A 19,368-nucleotide genomic window follows, 5' to 3' on the forward strand; every position below is an offset into this window, starting at 1 on the left:
CCCCAACTTTTACCTGGCAGCAGCCTTTGGCTTTGACTCAGCTAGAAAAATGAGCATATACTAGGATGTCACTCAGAAAAAAAAAATTGTCCCCACCAATAGAAAAAGGATTGCTTCCAGAGTGAAATACTGCTTCAGTTCTGTATTCTCCTTTCTCTCCTAGACACCTTCCTTTTTCATTATTTATTTTTTAATATATTTTCTACATCATTTTTCATTTTTGTACAATGTATGCATTTTTATCTTGGTTATAGTCCCCATACAATTCCCACCCCCCTTGTTTTGATCCTACTCCCTTCTCCCCCCACCCCGTAGTGTGTCTCTGCTTTATACTTGCTTGTTGATTTTGATTTTTACTTTATTATAATTAGTCTTTTCCTGGTCCCTTATTTAGGTTTTTCTAAATTCCTGCTATAAGTGAGACCATTTGGTATTTTTCTTTTTCTTTCTGGCTTACTTCGCTGAGCATGATCCCTTCCAGCTCCATCCATGTTACTACAAATTGCATGAGTTTATCTTTTGTGATTGCTGAGACCTTCTTTTTTTCTCAGTGACTCAGAGCATTTATTCTCTTTACTCCATGATTAATTAGCAAGTTACTAAAAAGGAAGAGGGCAAATCTTTATGACTACAGTTGCTATCAACCACAGTGACCCAAGGGACGACCTGTCCATTTTAAACATAAAAAGCTAAAGAAATTGCTGGAAAGTTTTAAGGAGAATTTCCTATCCTACTCCTACCTCACCTCACTCAGCCCATAATTCGATTAAAAAATTGGGAACTGCAAGAATCTTTGCCCTGAACTGCTTCAGGGCAAACATGTACTTGTGGCTGTTGTCCTGTCTTGTGACAGATGAGTTAGGCTGCTCTGCTAGAAGCAAGTAATGGCTCAGCAAGGTGAAAACTGCGACCATCCTGAGTTTTCTATTTGTTAAGGAGAAAGTTTTCTGATAGAATAGGTAGGAAATGCATGCAAAGATCTCTCTTAATAACAAAAGAATCAGACAGACTTAAAAGAAGCAGAATACTCCTTTTGGTATAGAAGTTACTGCCATATTTAGTGGAAGTTGGGGATCAGCCGGCAAAGCCACGAGAGTGGATAGAACAATTCCATTGTTCATGATAGAAATCCAGAGCGGCGCCAGGCTTCCCATTCTTGCTCTTGCTCATAAGTGCCAAGGGGTGTAAGTTGTGTTATATTAAGAAGGAAATAGCTGAACTGATGTTTCTTAGTAAAAGCAATACACAAACTATAGGTGAGCTGTCCATTAATATCATTTTCCAAAAGTACAACCAAATGTTTCAACCTTAATAAATGGAACAACTTGGCATCTGTGCAGCAGATCTGTTATTTTCTTACAGGATTTGGGTTAATATGGCTACATACCCCGAGGGCACATATTGTGGGCAAATGTCTCCATCACATAGGACACTGAACGATAAAGTCAGATCATATTCCTAGCTACCAGAGAGAACACTTTCAACCAGCAAAAGTTACATGGAAGCACAATTGCTTACCCTTCTATGACCAGGAACCCACAAGAAATGGGGGGTGGGGAATTTTAGGTAAGTGACTTGAGTCTGGGAAACAGGTAAGAATCAGTCAACTTCCTCCATTCTTATGGATTTTGAGGTACAGATACATAAATTACAAACACAACCAGTAAAAACCAGTTTTACTCCATTTTAAATGTGGTAGTTGGGCACTAAAGGATAGGGAAGCAAAATGGAAAGGCAAGGAAGATTTTCTGAGAAGCAAATTCATGATGATAGATTAAAATGAACCACACAGTACTTTTCTTCGACTGGTCAGTTCAACTCTGTCTCTTGTCTTTTTGTTGGGGGAAGACAATGGAAGGCAGGGCTAAGAGAGCATGAGTTCCTTAAAAGAGGCTTTGTCTTGTTATCCAGTGACCAGGAAATCCACAGAGATTGCTGCTGTTAAGTACTCGCTATCAAACCATGCAGTTTTATCAAGGTTGACCCCATCTCGGCAATGCTGTAGGAAGCTAATGACGGGAGGTGCCACTTCTTCTGATGTTGGACCATTTCGTGGACTGTGACCCAATTTTGTTGAGTACCATTGCAGAATGACCAAAAGGCTAGCTGAAGTGAAACAAGCTTTTTCTTAACACTCAAAGAACACTGACATTCTGTACATCATCTTTTCTCTTTCAATGAATTAATGTTGAAGGAAGAAGAGTATCAAAGACCAGAGGAGATAAACATATCATTCGTATTGATAAAATGAGCTAGTTCCTGGGCAGTCTGTTCTACCCACAACCCTCTCTGTGGCTGCCTCTCAGTGCTTCCAGTCTGGGTTATTTTCACCTGTTTCTGCACAAATACTCCCCCCACACTCAGATCTCACCTGTATGAGGAAGGAAGAAGAAATTGCCTACAAGGACCTTGACAAAGAGGCTTGGCACTGCCTTGGCTCATGTATCCAACATGTTTACAGACGCAACAGAAAAATTACTTGAAGCCTCATACCGCACATTCAGCCTCATACTGAAGAACTTTATTTTCATTTTTAAGCTAAATCATTACTGAAAACAAAATTTTCTCAACTAGCTGCTTCAGAACAATATACTGTATTATGAAGCTCCGTACATTTTAAATGTTTTTGAAATTCCGACAGGACAACGTTAAGTCTCCCCCCTTATTTTTTCCCTTGAATTTTGAGATTTAAACCATTTTCTTTTTTTTCCAGGCTCTTCTGCGTCAAGATCAGGCTGCTGGATGGAAGGAGCCATGCGGAAAGTGTGTGAGAAGTGAGCATGGAAAACAGAAATGGAAGGCCCGTGAGGCTGAAGATGGTGCTGACAGAGACGGTGCCATCTTGCTTCCGTTTCCGAAGTCCCTGCTGTGGCAGCCACATCAGGCCAGGCTGAACAAAATGGCAGAAAGAAGGACTGTACAGTGGGTCTCCTTGAATCATGCTACTAAAAAAAGGTGCAAGAGAAACAAGTCCCTGTGCATTCTTAGTCACGACTGTGGGCAGAGGAACCCATACGTTTCCTGATTCCTCCCTTTGGTATTAAATAACAGTTTAAAAAAGCTTTTTAGAAACAAAGCAAATACATGGTGGGATTGGAAGTGTTAGCCATCCCAGGTTAAGTGTCCACTGAAGTAAGTCTCATCCCTAGTCATAAATAAATAATCTCTTTCCTGGTCTGACTTCCATGCCAGGATCAATATCTCTTAACATCTTACTTATTTTATTACTGCTTTTGGTTTTCTGGGACTGATTGAAAGTTGCTCAGAGGAAATCTTTGGTTTTGCTTAAGTGTCCATGACATTTAATCATGACTTTCCTTGCAGTTTAATTCCAACCAGTCAATCAGTTAATCCACTTCGATTGATTCTGGGCTCTCGGTTATTGGCTTGCACTCATTGGGCATCCGCTGGTGTCGGCTCAGCTGGGTGGCCTGTGTGAAGCTCCGCTCACACCTCTCGCACCTGGTGGAGGCAAGAGAGAAAATTGAGACCAGGGAGCGAGGCCTGCAGGGTGATGGGCTTCCTCTCATCCTGCCTAATCGGATCAGACACTCCAAAGTGGCTTCAGATTTTACCGGCTCAAGAGGTTTAATTGGTGGCTCCTTCCAAGGCCTGGATGCCTGTGATGGGACAAAGCCCATCTGATGCAGAACAGAGGGATCTGTCAATAGGCAGGGGGAAGGTGATTTCTCCAGAGGGCCCTGTCCTGCTGCGCCTCTGATCACTGTCAGTTCAAATAGATAAAGAACAAAAAGAGATTTTTAGGAGTGAGCCATCAAAGCAGCAGCTTGTCTGCAGTTTTCTGCTCCGTAACCCCAAAGAGAAATTGATGACAAATAGAATTTCACTTGCTGCTAATTTAAAATCAGGAATTCTTCTCCCCTCCACACAGCAGCCAAAGAGCGATCATGTCCAGATTTCGAAACTAGAGGAAGCAACACATTAGTTTGTAGTGACTATGGGGGGGTGGGTGTGGGTGGCAAACTGAGGGTTAAAACTAACTGGCAGTGGGGGGAGGGGAACGGCGGGGATTCAGACAAACCTACAAATAACCAGGTTCGGGAATGTCACCTCTCCCGGAAGTACAGCAGAAAGAATGTCCATGGTGCCCTAAATGAGGCCAGTGTGTGTGAGGAGGTGAGAACTGGTTCCACACCTCAAGAACAGGTCTTTAACTTAAAAACAGGAAAGAATCTAATTGGGAGACCCTGGGGTCAACCATCTCCCAGGAAACACACAGTCACTATCAAGATGGGCTACTCAACCTACCAGAACATACACGCGCACACAGATTAACTGTGAACTGTGGAGGTAAGCTGGGGACAGACACACTTCCTTGTCACCACCCTGCTGGTTAGGACTCAGCAGCCACCTTAGTCATCCCCTCTCCTCAAATCTCTGAAGGAAAAGCCATTCAGGAAAACAGCAGACAACAACGACCTCAACAACTTAAGGTCTTGGGGTCCCTGGACAAAGGGGCTTTGGTCAAAGCTATCATGGAAAAGTCCCCATGATCTGGCAGGTGCTCCTCCTAAGTCCCTGCCTCAGGGAAAGAGACCACAGCTGTCCACTTGGGGAATGCCTGCCTGTGCTCTGAATGTCGGGAAGACTGAGCTGGACTATCTTGCCTGGGTTTTCCAGGGCTCCTGTGCCAACTGTGCATGTCAAGGGAAAGAAGTTGTGTTATTTTGATTGTCTTTCTGTGAATATTTTTAGCAGCCTGTTCCACTGTTAAAAACTGCACTGTGATCTTGACAAATGTATAATGTCAGCTTTAATGTATCAGACCTATCAGCTCAATGAAAATAACTCAGAAGTATTGATCAGCTAATGATTTTTGGTGTATTCATTAACGTCCATGGGCGGCTCATGCCCTCTGCAGAGCTCCTGAAGTGCTGAGGACATGTTAGCGAATTGCTGATTGTTTATTAGAAAACTGATTAGTTACTGGATGAGTGTGTCAAAATATACTACCTTTCACTGCTTGACAAACTTGCAAATGATTATATTCCTTTAAAAAAAAATCTGAAGCTCTAGAATCCAATTGCAAGAGAGCAGAATAGCTTGAACAATCACGAGGAGTGGCAATTCTCCTGGATCACACTTTTGCCCTCCTAACTTTATGTATTACAATAGAAAGAATTCACCACTGAGAAGTTTAGCGTTTCCTATCAGGCAAAAATGTGTCTATATGTAATATTTAAATATCCAGTTTGGATGGAGACATTAAGAGGAAAATTATACTTTTCTCAAGGATTTGCCTAAATGCCTCACATACATTTACATTCATGGAACAATTTGTTGTACTAGTCAGGAAATTCACAATCTGATGCATAGGATGGCTTAGATCATCACTGAACAATCATCTCTAGTGCCATCTGCTCGCCAAGTGTGAGTAAAAACACATGCAGATGTGTAGAAATTTCCCTTAATCTAGGTCCTTTTTCCAGGAACTTCCCCCTTCTTGAGGAGAGTAGACTGCTGGATATAATAGCTATGTGGGCTGGGAATTACAAGAACACAATTTTTATAATTAAGGAATTCACGAGAGCTAAATATAATAAATATTTTTTTAAATAAGAGAAACTCAACTCATCATTCTTAATTACTGGAAAATTCCCTTCACACATGATTTCCATAGCTTCATGAAACTCATCAACACAACACCTAGGGTCTGGCAGGTCAGAGCTAGACATTAGCTGGGTTGGCACTGACTTAACTCAACCACATTCCCAGACGAGTGATGGCGCCTGGGTACCCCTGAACAGGGTCTTCATGTGATGAAATATGACAAAGAAGAAAGATTCAGGCAAGTGTTTGTACTCAGGCTCTTGCTCTTGGTGCTCATGTCACAGCCTTGAATGAGGGAACGTGCAGGGACACTGAAATGGAAAGCTGTCCACATATCTCAGGAAAGACAATGTCCCCAACTTTCTACAAGTATGGGAGTCTTAATTAGACTTGATTTCCTTTTAGACCTGAAATCATTCTTTATCGCTATGATGGTTGACCAGATTATAGTCACAGGGAGATGAATAATTATCACCCGAAAGTGACAGAGGCACAAAACGATGTCAAATTTTATTATATGAAAAACCTGCAAGAAGTTTTCTTCCTGTGCTTCTAGGGCCGGTCACAAAATACTTCTTGAATCGAACCAAACTACACAAGACCTCATACATTTGCTGTGCTCACTGCATATTTAGTGATGAGCTCCTTGATTTGCTTTGATTGTGCCTAGATCTTGTTAAAATACTAGAGGTTTCTTGGAATATCCTTTGAATTTTTTTATACCAAGCCAAACCGTCTTCACTTAATATGAAATGTAGTGATGAATACTTTTCCCTGCTTCTAACAAAGATGAAGAGAAGAAGCTCTCCTAGGCAAAGCCCTGGTCTTCCCAAGCTCTGAATCCACACTGAGCAGCTCACATGGATCCTCCCAGGTAGAGCAAAATCATCCCTGAAAGCTTGAGAGATTACATTTAGTCACAGAGGAAAAAGGGGTTCTCACTGTAGAGAATAAATTTAAAGCTTGCTCCTTCCTTCTTTCCTTCCTTCCTGCCTTTCATCCAGTCCTTGAAAATTGCTGTAAAATGAAATGATGTCTTGCTTTTGCTTCTTGTTTTCCATGACCTCTTGTCTCACAGTACAACTGAATGCCCAAAACATCAATATGATGCTTACACATATATATTTGTCCCTATGTGCTCCTTTACTTTGGAAATTCAACTTCCATAGCCTAAGTTAGCTGCTGATGGGCCTGGGATCCATTTAGAGTTTGGGGGATAGAGACTTTCAATAGGATTTCAAGCCATCAGATTGTAAGGCAAAGGCTGGATGAAACTCTGCTCTCTTAATGCCCATTCTTCTCTAGTTATCTTTGGATGAGCACCTTGGTCTCCTTCAAAAAACCACTTTCTCAGTGAGAGATTTTAGAAGTTGAACCCATCTTGACAGCCCATTCTCAGCAGGGCCCTGAGATTTCTGTGATGGCCTCCTGGACTGCATGGGTGGGAGAGCTGGGCATTATGCCGTTGGGGCATCTATTTGGAAGCTGCCCAAGACATAGCTTAGGCTATACATCTTTACTAGATTCTTCTTTCTTTGCAACATTGTTTATCCAATACCTTTTAGTTGAAGTAGTAAAATTAACAGTGTGGTGAAACCCATTTTATTGACTGATCTGCAATGAAAGTGTTTTTGGTAATGTTTGCTTTATAAGCCTCTAAAAGATAACTTCATAATATTTACAAATGTCCATGGGATGGATATCCATGAGCTATGGCTGAAAGAGTCCCCAAAACTCTCTTGGGAGACTTCAATCCTACAAAATACACACCAAAGGAATGAGCTTTTCATTTTCTAAAGATGTTTAAAGCTCAATTTTTTCCTAAAAAGTGTACTCAGATCACCCCTGAGAATATTTATTTCTTATGTTGGAAATAACCATACAGCATGTGGTTATCTTCATAAGGATAGAAGCTAAAGGAACTAAAAGGTGCCTTTAGAATCTAACCCAACCAAGTCTGGCTGTTTCCTTATTATTTTTTTCCAGATGAGATTAGGTTATGGTTACAAAAAATACTTTCAGAAAGGAAAAGGCTACAATTATTAAAGCCCTTCAAATATTAATCTGATGAATTAAAATTAAGTTAACATGGCAACTCTATTGGAAACATGACAAAAACAGGATGTTAAGGAAAAAAATTGAGCGGAGTCAACGAGGTTACACATAAGTAACACCTTAACATTAATAGAAATCTATTTCCCATTTTGACCCTGAAACCTCTTCAATTAATTACTAAAATCTATTTACACAGCAACAAGATAAAAATCAATCTGATTCCTGGCACCGTGTCATCTGGCTGCCCTCTCTAATACAGGAGCCAGGACGATCCCTGGCCCTCTTGCATTTCTGCTGCTGGAAAGCTCTCTTTCTCAAGAGCTCTGGAAATGTGTCATAGTCATCTTCAACATTAACAGCAGAGGTGACACCCAGCTTGGTCAGCATTGAGGGCGATGACAAAGTCACAGCATAGGACACAAATACCTGTGACATCATTGGGAGCTCCATGGGGATGGTGCTAACCCTCTGGCCTTCAGGAAGGATTAGAAAAAGGGATCCCGGTGTGCTGTAGTAGCTGTACTGTTCTAGTGCAGATTCGACATTAGAACCCAACCCTGTCCCCTAAGCCAAAGGCTGTCAGGCAGTGAACAACTGACGTTATTTGTTAATTGTCACTATACAATACACCGTGACTTAATTTAGTTAGGAATAATGAACAAAGGTAACCAGTTCATGAAGAGGTGAGTGAAGATGACAGCCTCTTATGAAGTCCTTCTCCTGCTGGCAGGTATCAAGGCAGACCCAGACCAGCAGGCTCTGTGCCCCTGAGCTGAATCTGCACGCCATGTGGACACGTGCCATGCTGGTGGGGCCAGAGGGAAAACCACGGAACATGTAGCTCTGGGGAGACTTTTTGACAATCAACAAGGGGATTCATCTCCTACTACCTGAGCCATTTGCTTTCATGTTTGATCTTGCCTAACAGAAGCTGAATAGGGTGTACATCTGTAACCTTTCAATTTTTCTTCTTAGTCAGAAAAAGCCAGGATGACAAATGAGTAAAGAAAGATGTAAGGGGTTGAAGAGATAACTGCTTTGAGACAACCCGACAGTCATACTGGTTTATGCTCCCAAGTCTTTCGACATATATGAGCTGCTAGAAAAGCCTCTTTCCCTCTGTATGTCTGGAAAACTCTTATTCATCCTTCAAAACACATCTTAGTCATGATCTCTGCCAGACAGTATTGATGACTTCACTCTTTGCTACCTGAAATACTATTCACATACATTTCACTGTTTTTCACATTTGCATTTTTCACCCTGTGTTGTAATACTTGCTTATTAATTGAATTGTCCCCAAAATATAAGATCTTCAAAGACCACGGGGAGGGGGCGGGTAGAACCTCACTCACCTCTGTATTTCTTTTTCCTAGAACAAGTGTAACTAGAACAAAAGTAGGTGCTTAATAAATATTTTCTGAATGAATGAATACATAAATGAGTGAATAAGTGAATGAACAGATCATCTTGCTTGTTTTAGATGTCTACTGTTTCACGATGGTGCCATATCTAGAAACATACCCTCTTGGCCAGGTGCCCTTACCTTGCCAAAACCCTTGGAATTCAGTTCTACTTCTGCTTTGCACATCCCCTGAATCCTCAAGAACTCAGTCATGCCCTGTGCTTGGTTTTTTCCTTTTTTCACCAACATGGTCATTCTGAGATCCAAAGGGTACACTGAAAAGTCGCAAGTTGGCAGTTATAACACATTCAAACTTCTTTAACATGTAGGAAGGGGCGAGAAAGAGCTCACCAGAATCCCAAAGGGTTCATTTCCCCAAGTAATGTCCTAAATTATGGCCACTGTGTCAAGGAATATGGGGCTTTTTGGTGGCACTCTCTGTGGCTCCCAGTTCAAATTCGAGACACACAGATCCTCAGGAACTATAAGAATCTTAACATACCTCGTACTTGCTTATTTTACTGATGAGAAAACACACCAGAATGGCTGTCTTGTGTTCAGGGTCCCCCAGCCCAAGCCAGGCACAGTGCACACACTTCCTGACTTAATTTTCCAAACGTCACCCATTAAATAAGTTGGTCCTGGGGCAGCCTGGACACTGACCTTCCAACAGTGTCCCCCACCAGCTGGAAGAATGAGCAGCGCATGCTGGCTCTCAGGATTGGGTAGGAGCACGCAGCATGGAGAGCCGGCCGCTACTTACTTGAAGGGCTTTTCTCCAGTGTGGGTTCGGATGTGGTTGTTGAGGGTGGTGGCTCCGGCAAAGGCGCGCCCACAGTAGCCGCACTTGAAAGGCCGGTCGCTGGAGTGAGTGACCACGTGGTTCCTCAGTTCTGAAGGCTGGGAAAAGGATTGGGAGCAGTGGCCGCATTGGTAAGGTCTGGAACAAACAAAGACACCACCTGGTCATTATTTTCTATGCTGGCTGTAGGGGCGTCAGAAGCAGGGGAGCAAGGACAGAAACTTGTGGGCGCCACGTTCTCCAAGTTTAAAACAGGGCACAGAGCTCTGGCTGGTGGATCCCCAGGGCTTGCTACCACAGGAACAACACAGAGCTGCTGAGGCACATGAATTCCCAATGAATATTCCTTTCTGCTATGAGCCACACTATTTCAAGAAGTCCTGTTTTCTTGCTCTGATCCCCGCCACCCAGATAAACAGCAGTCTACTTCGCCAGCATGGAGCGTCCAGGCTTGATTAAGCAGGACGTTACAGGATTAAAATGGGCAATTGTTTCTCCTCATTCCAGGGGACTTTCAAGTTTTCAAAGAAAAATTTATCAATCTTTGACAAATTACACAGGCACTTTATTACAATTTAAAGTGATTCTGCTCAAAAATCAATCATCTAGTTTCCTCTTTACAGGTGTTATTATTTCTGCCAGTTCAGAAGACTGAGGATAAACTGTTCTCATAGGAAATCAACACTGGATGCCAGGTCACACGAGGGTGTTTGGACCTCACGCTCAGTGCCAGGTACACATGGAGGCAAGCCAGGGAGTTGCATGCATGTGCGGACAAATGCCAAACCCTCTGGGTTTCTGTCCCTAGCACAACCCCGACGGTGCACGCACGAACACAGATGTGCACTCAGATGTGTTTCTCTGTAAAAGAAATCCTGACCTCAACTTACTCCCTCTCACTAATATTTATCCATTGGGTCTTTTTTGAACTTCGGTTCCCCAGTTAAATCTGGTAGCAAGCAACGATTTATAGCAGCCCGGAAATGACAGGATGTCACTACATTTATAGGAGGATGGTGATGAGAAAGCAAGTGGAAGTTCAGACAAATACCTGATAATTAGCGAGATTATCAGAGGCCATTCTTTCCAGCTCATGAGAAGTAAATCAATTTTTGGTTTTCATAACATACATTAAAATTATGTCTTCTCTATAGAGATTCCTCTGCTTACTGAAGCAAAATTGGGTGAGTGATATAAAACCTAGGGAGTTTTCCCTATTCAAAGCTATTTCATATCATTCCTTGACAGGGTTCTAATTTGTTTATCAACATTTCTGTTAAGAAAGTTAATAATCTGTCATGGGGGATTTCAGCAGCGCTCATGAAGCTCTGGTTGGTGGCCCAGACATTTCTGGGTGTGTTCAGAAAGTCCACAGTGAAAGCTGACTTAATTCCTCTACCTTTAACACATGCATAAGATCCAATGAGCAGAAATCAAGATGGCGGGCCAGGAGACAATGGTGACCAAGCGTACAACAATTCAATTAAGTGCAAAATAAAGTGTACCCTCTCATTTGTCAAGTGAAGGGCTTAATTGTGGCTACTTGCCTCACTGAACACAAATACTATTATTTTGCCAGGCTTCAGCACACTGAGCACTGATTGTAGAATTTTTTAGCTTGATTAATAGTCTAGGATTGGTCAATAACTCAATACTATACAATTTTAATTACTTACATTTAGAAATCTATCTAAGTGCTCTCAAACAAGTTTCAAAGAAATATATAAGAGTCCTTGGTAAGGAGTTTATCAATCTTGACAAATTACACATGCATTTTATTACAATTATAAAATAATGCTTTGAGAGCTATTAAAAGTACTGGAGATGAAAATGTGCTTCTCTTGAATACAGTCTTTGTAGTTACCATTAGCCTTAAAGGATTATTCATGAAATAATTCTCAGGGGTGAGGTTTTTTTTTTAACATTATTGAAGATTACAAACAATAATATATTAATATATGCTATATCCACTGACAATTGATTTTTCTAATAGTGAAGGAACCATTAACATTTATTAGCCTCTGGTTATCTATTTTTAATAGCTATCACAATAAACAATAAGCTGCTAAATAAAACCAATTCATCTTTTCTTTTTTTTCTAACTCTGCTGTCAAAAGTTTCAGTGATTTATTTCCTACAGTCAGAAGTCAATCCATTCTCTTAATGTTAATAGTCAGGATGGCAGAGATTTACAGAGAAGAGCAGAAATGACCACAGAGAGGTTTCTGCTGAATTCTTATATCAAATTAATGCCAATAAGAGGCAAACAGGGTTCTAACACATCACCTATGCCCAGCACCTGAGACGTATTTTCCAGTGAACTATGGCACAAAGTTTTTAAAACTGCAGCGTTCAGCTTGATGGAACAGAAGGGCCTAGAATGGAGGAAATTGGTAAGGTGAGTCCTGCTTCGCCTGATACCAGCCATGGGATGCCAGCAACTCACTGAGCTGCCCTGACTCTATTTCTTCATCTGTCTGGTTAGGGGACTAGAATGAACTAGATGCTTCTTCCTGTGATGCCCTATTCCTGCTTTCAGAGAATCAGCATAACTATAGCCCCTAAGAAACTGTCCCAACACAGCCTCACAGAGGCAGTACTGCCAATGTGATCTCCATCTTCCATTGTTTCCTATACATAGTTTTCAAAAGCTGTGTGTGTGTGTGCATGCAAACGTGCTAATTACAACATGAACCATTTAAACTTATTGGTAAATAGCTGAGAGCAACATGAAAATCTAGTGCCACATGGATCACCAAGCCATATTTTGGTTGATCTCAAAAAACAAAATGTTATCTCTTCAAAAAGAATTTAGCTCATTCACCTTTGCAGAACTGATTTTATGTAGGAGTGAGAACAAAAGTGTATCTTCTACTTGCCACTATAAATAATAGATGGTCTTTCTCAAGTCTACAACTGTATAGAAAGTTTGTACTCCGGTAACACAGAAGTTTTAGCAAGTAGACAAGATTCCTTCTTTTTCAGGGTTTTTAATATTTCCCACAAAAAAAAATGAATAAAAGGGAATGATCAAAAATAATTCTAACACCGATTTTGTTCCAGGATTTCATAAGGACCCAAGAATGAAATCATTAAGCCCAAAAGCAGAATTTAGAGAGCATTATTGTCACTATGGAATCTCACACATAACTGCTTCTGGGACATGCCAGAAGAGTTAAGAATATTTATGTCCGGGGCCTCCCTGGTGGTGCAGCGGGTTGTACACAACTGTCCGCAGCCTCTGCAGCGTGGGTTCGATCCCCAGCCGGCCAGAGTGGTACCCACATGGCACAGCAGACCTCTCCTGTCTCTCCCGCTGCCCCCCTCAGCAGTGTTTTTGGTCCGTCTGGCTGTTCTGCTCCCCGCTCTGTCTCTGGTGAATCCTCTCACTCTCTCGCACTTCTGGCCTATACCCCAGTTCTTGTATAAATAAATAAATTTTTTAAAAAGAATATTTATGTCCGTTTCTATCAGCAAACCCTATCTTCTGCTCTCAATTCAGAGCCCCAGGATGTTTGGGGCACAGAATCACTTGTCATGATTCAGCTCTTTATTCTGATGACTAACATTCCCATTAACTTTTCAAGGTCTAGCCAAATGGTACAACTTAATTGATTAAACTTTTAGATACAATCAATTTCAACTCCAAAATCCTGTTTCCCTTTGATGTGCCCTACAGAAGAGGCCTGGAAGGGCGAACATCGCCACATACAGTGCTTAGCTCTCTCCAATCTCTCACATCATTGAACAACTAAGTGGGGACCTCTTTTCTAAAGCTCTGTGAGTCTCCCCCAAACAACACACACATGAGGCATTTCACTATTCTCATAACAAATGCAATGAGCTTCTTCACAGAGAGATAATCCAGAAACATCTTATGGATTTTGAATGACTAGACATGGATAGCAGTATGTTCAGTGATGCAAATGTTGTACATTTATTCTATTCAAGGTGGGCATCACCAGCCATTTGCAGCTGCTTAGCGCCTTAAATGTGTAGGGGGTGGGGATGAGACACCAAAGTATTACTTAATTTTGAAGAACTGCCTTTTAAATAATCTTACGTAGCTAGTTCCAGCACAGAAATATCAAGCTTCATGAAAGACTACAGGGGTTTCATAGTCAATAATGAAGTAACTGAAAAACAGACAAAAACAGTTAGCATGTATCCATGCTGATCGATTTTTAAGCAGAAAAATGAGCAGTGAGAAAGTTTTGTCCATCCCTTGGCATCCTCCATAATTGGCAGTTCCTCTGCCAAAGATTATTCCAGTACAATCTGCGATTCATTTACTTTGGGTCTGTAATTGCTCTGGTGGTACACGTAGGGAAAGGATAAAACATTTAACAAAATTAAGTGTGGCTTAGTTTAAAATATTATTAATCCTTCTTTGATTTTTTTTGTTCATGGCATGAAAGCCTCCAGGACAAAGCTGTTCAGCTGGGGCCACATTCTCTGCTTGTTCCACATCAGTCAGCCTGAGTACTGATCTCCCAACACTTCTAAGGGAGTGCCACGTCGGTCATCGCTGGCTGCGTGGAGTGAGAAAAGAACAAAGCTCTTTGGAAGGAGAGAAAGACTTCAGGGAAGAGGCAAAAACACAGAGCCAAAGAGAGCACCTGGAGGACAATGTATGCTAGAAAGAAGACAGCCTTCATGGTGGGGGTGGGAGAGGCAGTGGAGCACAGACACATTCCAGAGAAACTATTATGGTGATGGATTATCTCTAGGCTCTTCCCAACCTTCTAGAGCCATCCTCTCCTCTGGTACCACCAAATCCAACTACAGACAGTGACGCTGGAAACAAACATGAGCTTCTGGCAGTGTGGCCCAGGAAGCTAGAAGCAAACTTTGCCCACGGCACCAACAATCCAAAAGGGGGAAAAAAAAATAAAAAAGCGAAGGGATACACACAAAAAAGAGAAGCATTATAAAAACACTTTCTGCAGAAACATAAAAGTAAACATATTCATCTGAAAATAATCCACAGTGATTGAAGGCTTTGCTGACCCTTTTCTGGAGCTCCCCCAGTGGCACTGGTGAGAGTTTCTCCAGCAGGAAGATAAGAGAACAGGGATTTCTAACTCCTGGTTCCAGCAAAAGTGAGTCAAGTTACCCTGACCTAAGTAATAAACTTACGTGAAAACCCAAATGTTTTTGAAGTCCCTAAATAAAAAATGTTGATTGATTTAGATTCCAACAGTTTCTTTCCTTTGAATGTGCTCAAGAAAAGACAAACATTGTATCCTGGAAAGAGGGAAGGAGATATATTTTTTGGTTGTATTTGTTTAATGTTAACAGCACAAAATCAAGCAATAATAAGTGCGTGGCTCTTGGATGTGTGTGGATGGGTTTCTGATGCTCATGGAAATTCCTACCTTGCCAGGTCAAATGAAATTTTGTTCTGCATTCAACGTAAGTAACACAGTAGTGGAAAATCATCATCCCGATACCCCTGGGTATCTTCAGACATCTTTCCAATACAGTAAGGCATACACTTTTCAGTGGTGCCTCACATCAAAAAACTACAACACAGTCACAGAAAGTCTCTCTGATGAAGATTCAAATGTCTTCACTTTTATGGCCAAATACTCAGTCTGTGAGTGAAAATCTTCTGGACCTAAGATTCAGGGGCCTGTTTCAAATTTGGGCCTGTTTGAAACTCTAACCTATTTACCTTCTGACTTTGTCTTCTGTCTCCCTTTCTTGCCTCTGGTTCTAGCAAGAATTTTCCTATCAAAATAAAAGTGAGATTTTCAAATAGAAGGGAGATGGGTGTGCCTGGCAGGTTCTAAACTTCTTTACTATACACAGCTGAATGGGCATAAACTGTCAGACAAAAGCCAGTTGATAAATGTAGCCAATCACTAAAGAAAATACGGATATTCAGCAATTTTAAGTCTGCCTATGGATAATAAGAAAAGAAGTTCTAAATTTAGCAGCATAAGGAACAAATGTGATACTCCATTTTAGTTCTGTATATTTCTCCTATGTAGCAATTCACCCTTGTGGTTAAAGACTATGGAGAATATCTTTTACTTCCAAACTTGCTGGGTCAAAGATAGCATTTCAGGTTCTGGAACAGGAAAGAGCTATTCTATAGGAATATGCTGAAGGCAAACTGCGTATTTAGAGTGCAACTAGTGGGCTAAAATGACAGGGACCTCGCTCTGTCTCCCCCATCATCAATAACCAACTCAGGTGAGACAGAGTAAATCTAGAAACTCCCCACCATTGCTAAGAAACACTGTACTTTATTGCATTGACTATAAAGGGAGAAATTTTTGAAATTACAATTCTTAATTTTAATTTACTCATAAATGATGGTGACCACCTCTTAAGTCTTCACCAACAAAGTACAAGGTAGGGAGAAGTAGGATCCCACTGGATGAGAAACTGGACCTTGCTCCGGCTGTCTGCCTACGTATCAAGCACTCGCTTTGCCTCACCTGAGGAGACCTGGCCACACCTGACTGGGACACCTGACTCAAAACAGACTGTCAGGGTCCTGCACAGGACAGCTGCCTTGTGTCACCTGGATTTCTGCCTTGAAATTAGCTGGGGGGGGGGGGGCGGTGTGCAACTGTATGGGAAATAAAAAAAAAATAAAAAAAGAAATTAGCTTGGAATCAGCATTGACCTAAAAATCGTATTTTCTAATTTGGCAGGTATTTTTCTGACAGCTGACACAGAGGTATTGCCAAAGGTGATACTATTATATTACAGAACAGACTGCACAGGGTTTCCCAAGTGTAACTGGAGTCAGACAAAACCAGCTGTTTGTGTGTCTTTCTATTTACCATGAGATGTTTTCACGGCTTTGAGTCACATGCAGCATGAAATCATATCAACCTCAAGGTTAAGCTTCGAGTTCCAGAAAATGCCAACTATCAGTTAATTTTACCTTGCATAGGGAGTTATTATGACAATGAATCTCAAGCAGATAATAGCTGCGTACATAAGAACTCACTTGATTTAGAAAATAAGTTCATCCCAACCTGTTAATTCATCTTTTATATTAAAGAAACCACTGAAATGATCTGCAAACTTCAACTATATATGTATATGCACATATACACATATATATATGTTGAGGATATATGTATCATGGCAAGCAAGGCAAGCTTTCAAAAAAAAATCCTTTCTGAGTAAAGAAAACATTTCTAAAATGTTTGCATGGCCTCTAGGAAGTGTAGAGGCCTGTTGATAATTTTACGAGGAGGCTTTCCTACTGAAGTAAAAGTAAAGATAGAGCTGCCTCAAAAGTCCTAATGCAGAAACACGTCACTTAATTAGTTGTAGCAATAGGGCCTCCCTGGTGGTGCAGGGGTTAAGTCTCAGTGCTATCATGCTATTGCCACTGTCTCACCTGCTGCTCCCCTCAGCAGTGTATTTCAATAAATCCATCAGTTCTACTCCCCATTCTGTCTCTGGTGAATCCTCTCATTCCCCCTGCACCTTTGACCTACACCCCAGGTTTTGTATGCATAAAAAAGCATTAATTAAAAAATCAGTTCTAGGGGCCTCCCTGGTGGCGCAAGGGGTTAAGCACCACATTATGAAGCAATCCGAAGCCTCTGCAGCACGAGTTCAAAACCCGGCTGGCCAGGGAGCAACCCACATGACGCAGCAGACCTTTCCTGACTCGTCCGCTGCTCCCTTCTGCAGTGTATTTCAGTCAGTCTGCCTGTTCTGTTCCCCACTCTGTCTCTGGTGAATCCTCTCATCCCCAGCATCTCTGGCCTGTACCCCAGTTTTTGTATGCATAAAAAAGCATTAATAAAAAATTAGTTCTAGCAATGCTTGATGTTAAGCAAGTGTTTTGTAGACGGGGACACATAAAAATGTGTTAAGTTATAAATGTGCCTATGTACCCTAAAATGGACTATTAATACTATTTTAGAAAAGATTCAGCTGCTCTTCATCAACTTTCCATCCCCTCTGCCTGCTGGGTCTTCAAACACAACTGTAACTGGCAGAGCTATTTGGGGAGAGCTGAGAGGATGTTCTGAGGCCAGGAGTCAAATGGCTTGAGGGTGTTCAGTGGCCAAATTAAAAAAAATAACCCAGGAGTCCCGATACCTCATCTGTCTTCCTTCTAAAAATTATTTTCTGCTTTTATATTCAAAGTGCATTTTCAGTGCTATTCTTAGATATTTGGGGTTTAATGAAATTTTCATAAGCTGCGAAGGAGAGATAAAACACAATCCTTTCCTATTGAATTAATTTGATTTTTGTCTTTTGCGCCCCCAGCTATCAAGATTGTCGAATAAACCAGTTTTGATTCATAAATAATAGTTCCATTATATCTACTGTGCCACTCGTCAGAGTACCTGAAATTTTAATTCACTTGTTCAGCTAAATTTCATCCTCAGTTCATGGCCATAAAATTCTTTATTGACAAACTTTCAAACCAACTTTGACTCTGAGGTATCTAGTCAACATTTTTCTTCTGTGTGGATATTAGTTTATTGAATAAGTGGCATCTGTTTTCCTCCACATCACTAGCAGAGTAGGTATTTCCTTTTGACAGCTTTGCAGGATTTATGGGTTTGCATGCTCTGAAGAAAAATAGTACTAAGCAAAAAATTCCAATTCATTACCTCTTAGTACTTAATTAAGTTCATACCCACGGCACACTGGAGGTGAACTCTGAAATGACAGTGACAGCAGCTGAGTGGCCAACTATATTATCTCTGGAAGACAGAGAGGATTCTAATTATCCTGACCTCATTTTCCCATCTATGATATTCATAAATGTTCCTTCTATTTCGCTTCCTGCTGGACTGGGACAGAAGAACGGTTTGGAAAATAAGAGCAGACCCCTCTGCTGCCACTGCTCATGTAGCCCGTCTAAACAATAAATCAAACAGCGGCCTAACGCTACTGGCTGACCTTCTGGAGCAGGGGTGTTTCCCGGGGTGCAGTGGGAGGCCGAGAGGGGATGCTGCTGGAAGGCCCGAGGTGGGTCGCACGCCTGACCGGGCTCACTCTGTGAGTCGCGGGACGGGGTTTACCTGTCGGGGTTCTGCGTGCACACGTGCATTTGTAAGAGGATCCTCTGTGTGAAAGTCTTAAAGCACTGCCCACACTTCCAAAGGTGCCAGTCACTGAACTCGGAGTGCAGCTGGCTGGTAGACGTGGGGCTCGCGAGGACTCGCTGGTTCTTCACGTTGATTTGGTTAAATCCCGACTCCATGGGCCCAGACTTGTCCAGGAGAGAGAAGTTCCTGGTGCAGGGAGTCTGTGGGAAAACGATGGAGCGCTGTGGGGTGGCAGGGGAGAGTTTGCTGCTCTTGCTGAAGGGCTGCAGGGCGTCCTGTCTGCACATGGCTTCCATTACCGTTGAAGGGACATTTACTAGGAGAACAGCAGTATTTTAGAAAATCAGTTTTATTAGCCCTTAAAATAAGCACAAAAACACATGCTTTTCAAAAGTTCCTATAAATCAGCATTTTAAACATTTGTTTTCCTGGACTCAGAATGAACATGAGAGCAGACAACTTGACATCAGGAGGAAAGCACTGATATCTCA

At 41.6% G+C, this 19,368-nt stretch overlaps 1 protein-coding gene across 1 annotated transcript in view; it reads right to left on the reverse strand.

The window, feature by feature from the left end:
• Positions 1-407: 407 nt before the first annotated feature.
• The window catches only part of PRDM6 (PR/SET domain 6), a 104,557-nt gene continuing 85,596 nt past the window's right edge, over positions 408-19,368 (reverse strand). Inside the window, exons 5-7 of the mRNA XM_037509454.2 lie at positions 18,851-19,193; positions 9,795-9,971; positions 408-3,462 (exon numbers count right to left, since the gene is read on the reverse strand). Of these exons, the coding sequence (XP_037365351.1) occupies positions 3,348-3,462; positions 9,795-9,971; positions 18,851-19,193 (635 nt within the window). The 3' untranslated portion in view covers positions 408-3,347. The remainder of the gene's footprint in view (positions 3,463-9,794; positions 9,972-18,850; positions 19,194-19,368) is intronic.

This window comes from Talpa occidentalis, unplaced genomic scaffold, assembly GCF_014898055.3.
Source record: "Talpa occidentalis isolate TD23 unplaced genomic scaffold, MPIMG_talOcc4v2.1 talOcc4.13, whole genome shotgun sequence".
Classification (NCBI taxonomy): Eukaryota; Metazoa; Chordata; class Mammalia; order Eulipotyphla; family Talpidae; genus Talpa; species Talpa occidentalis.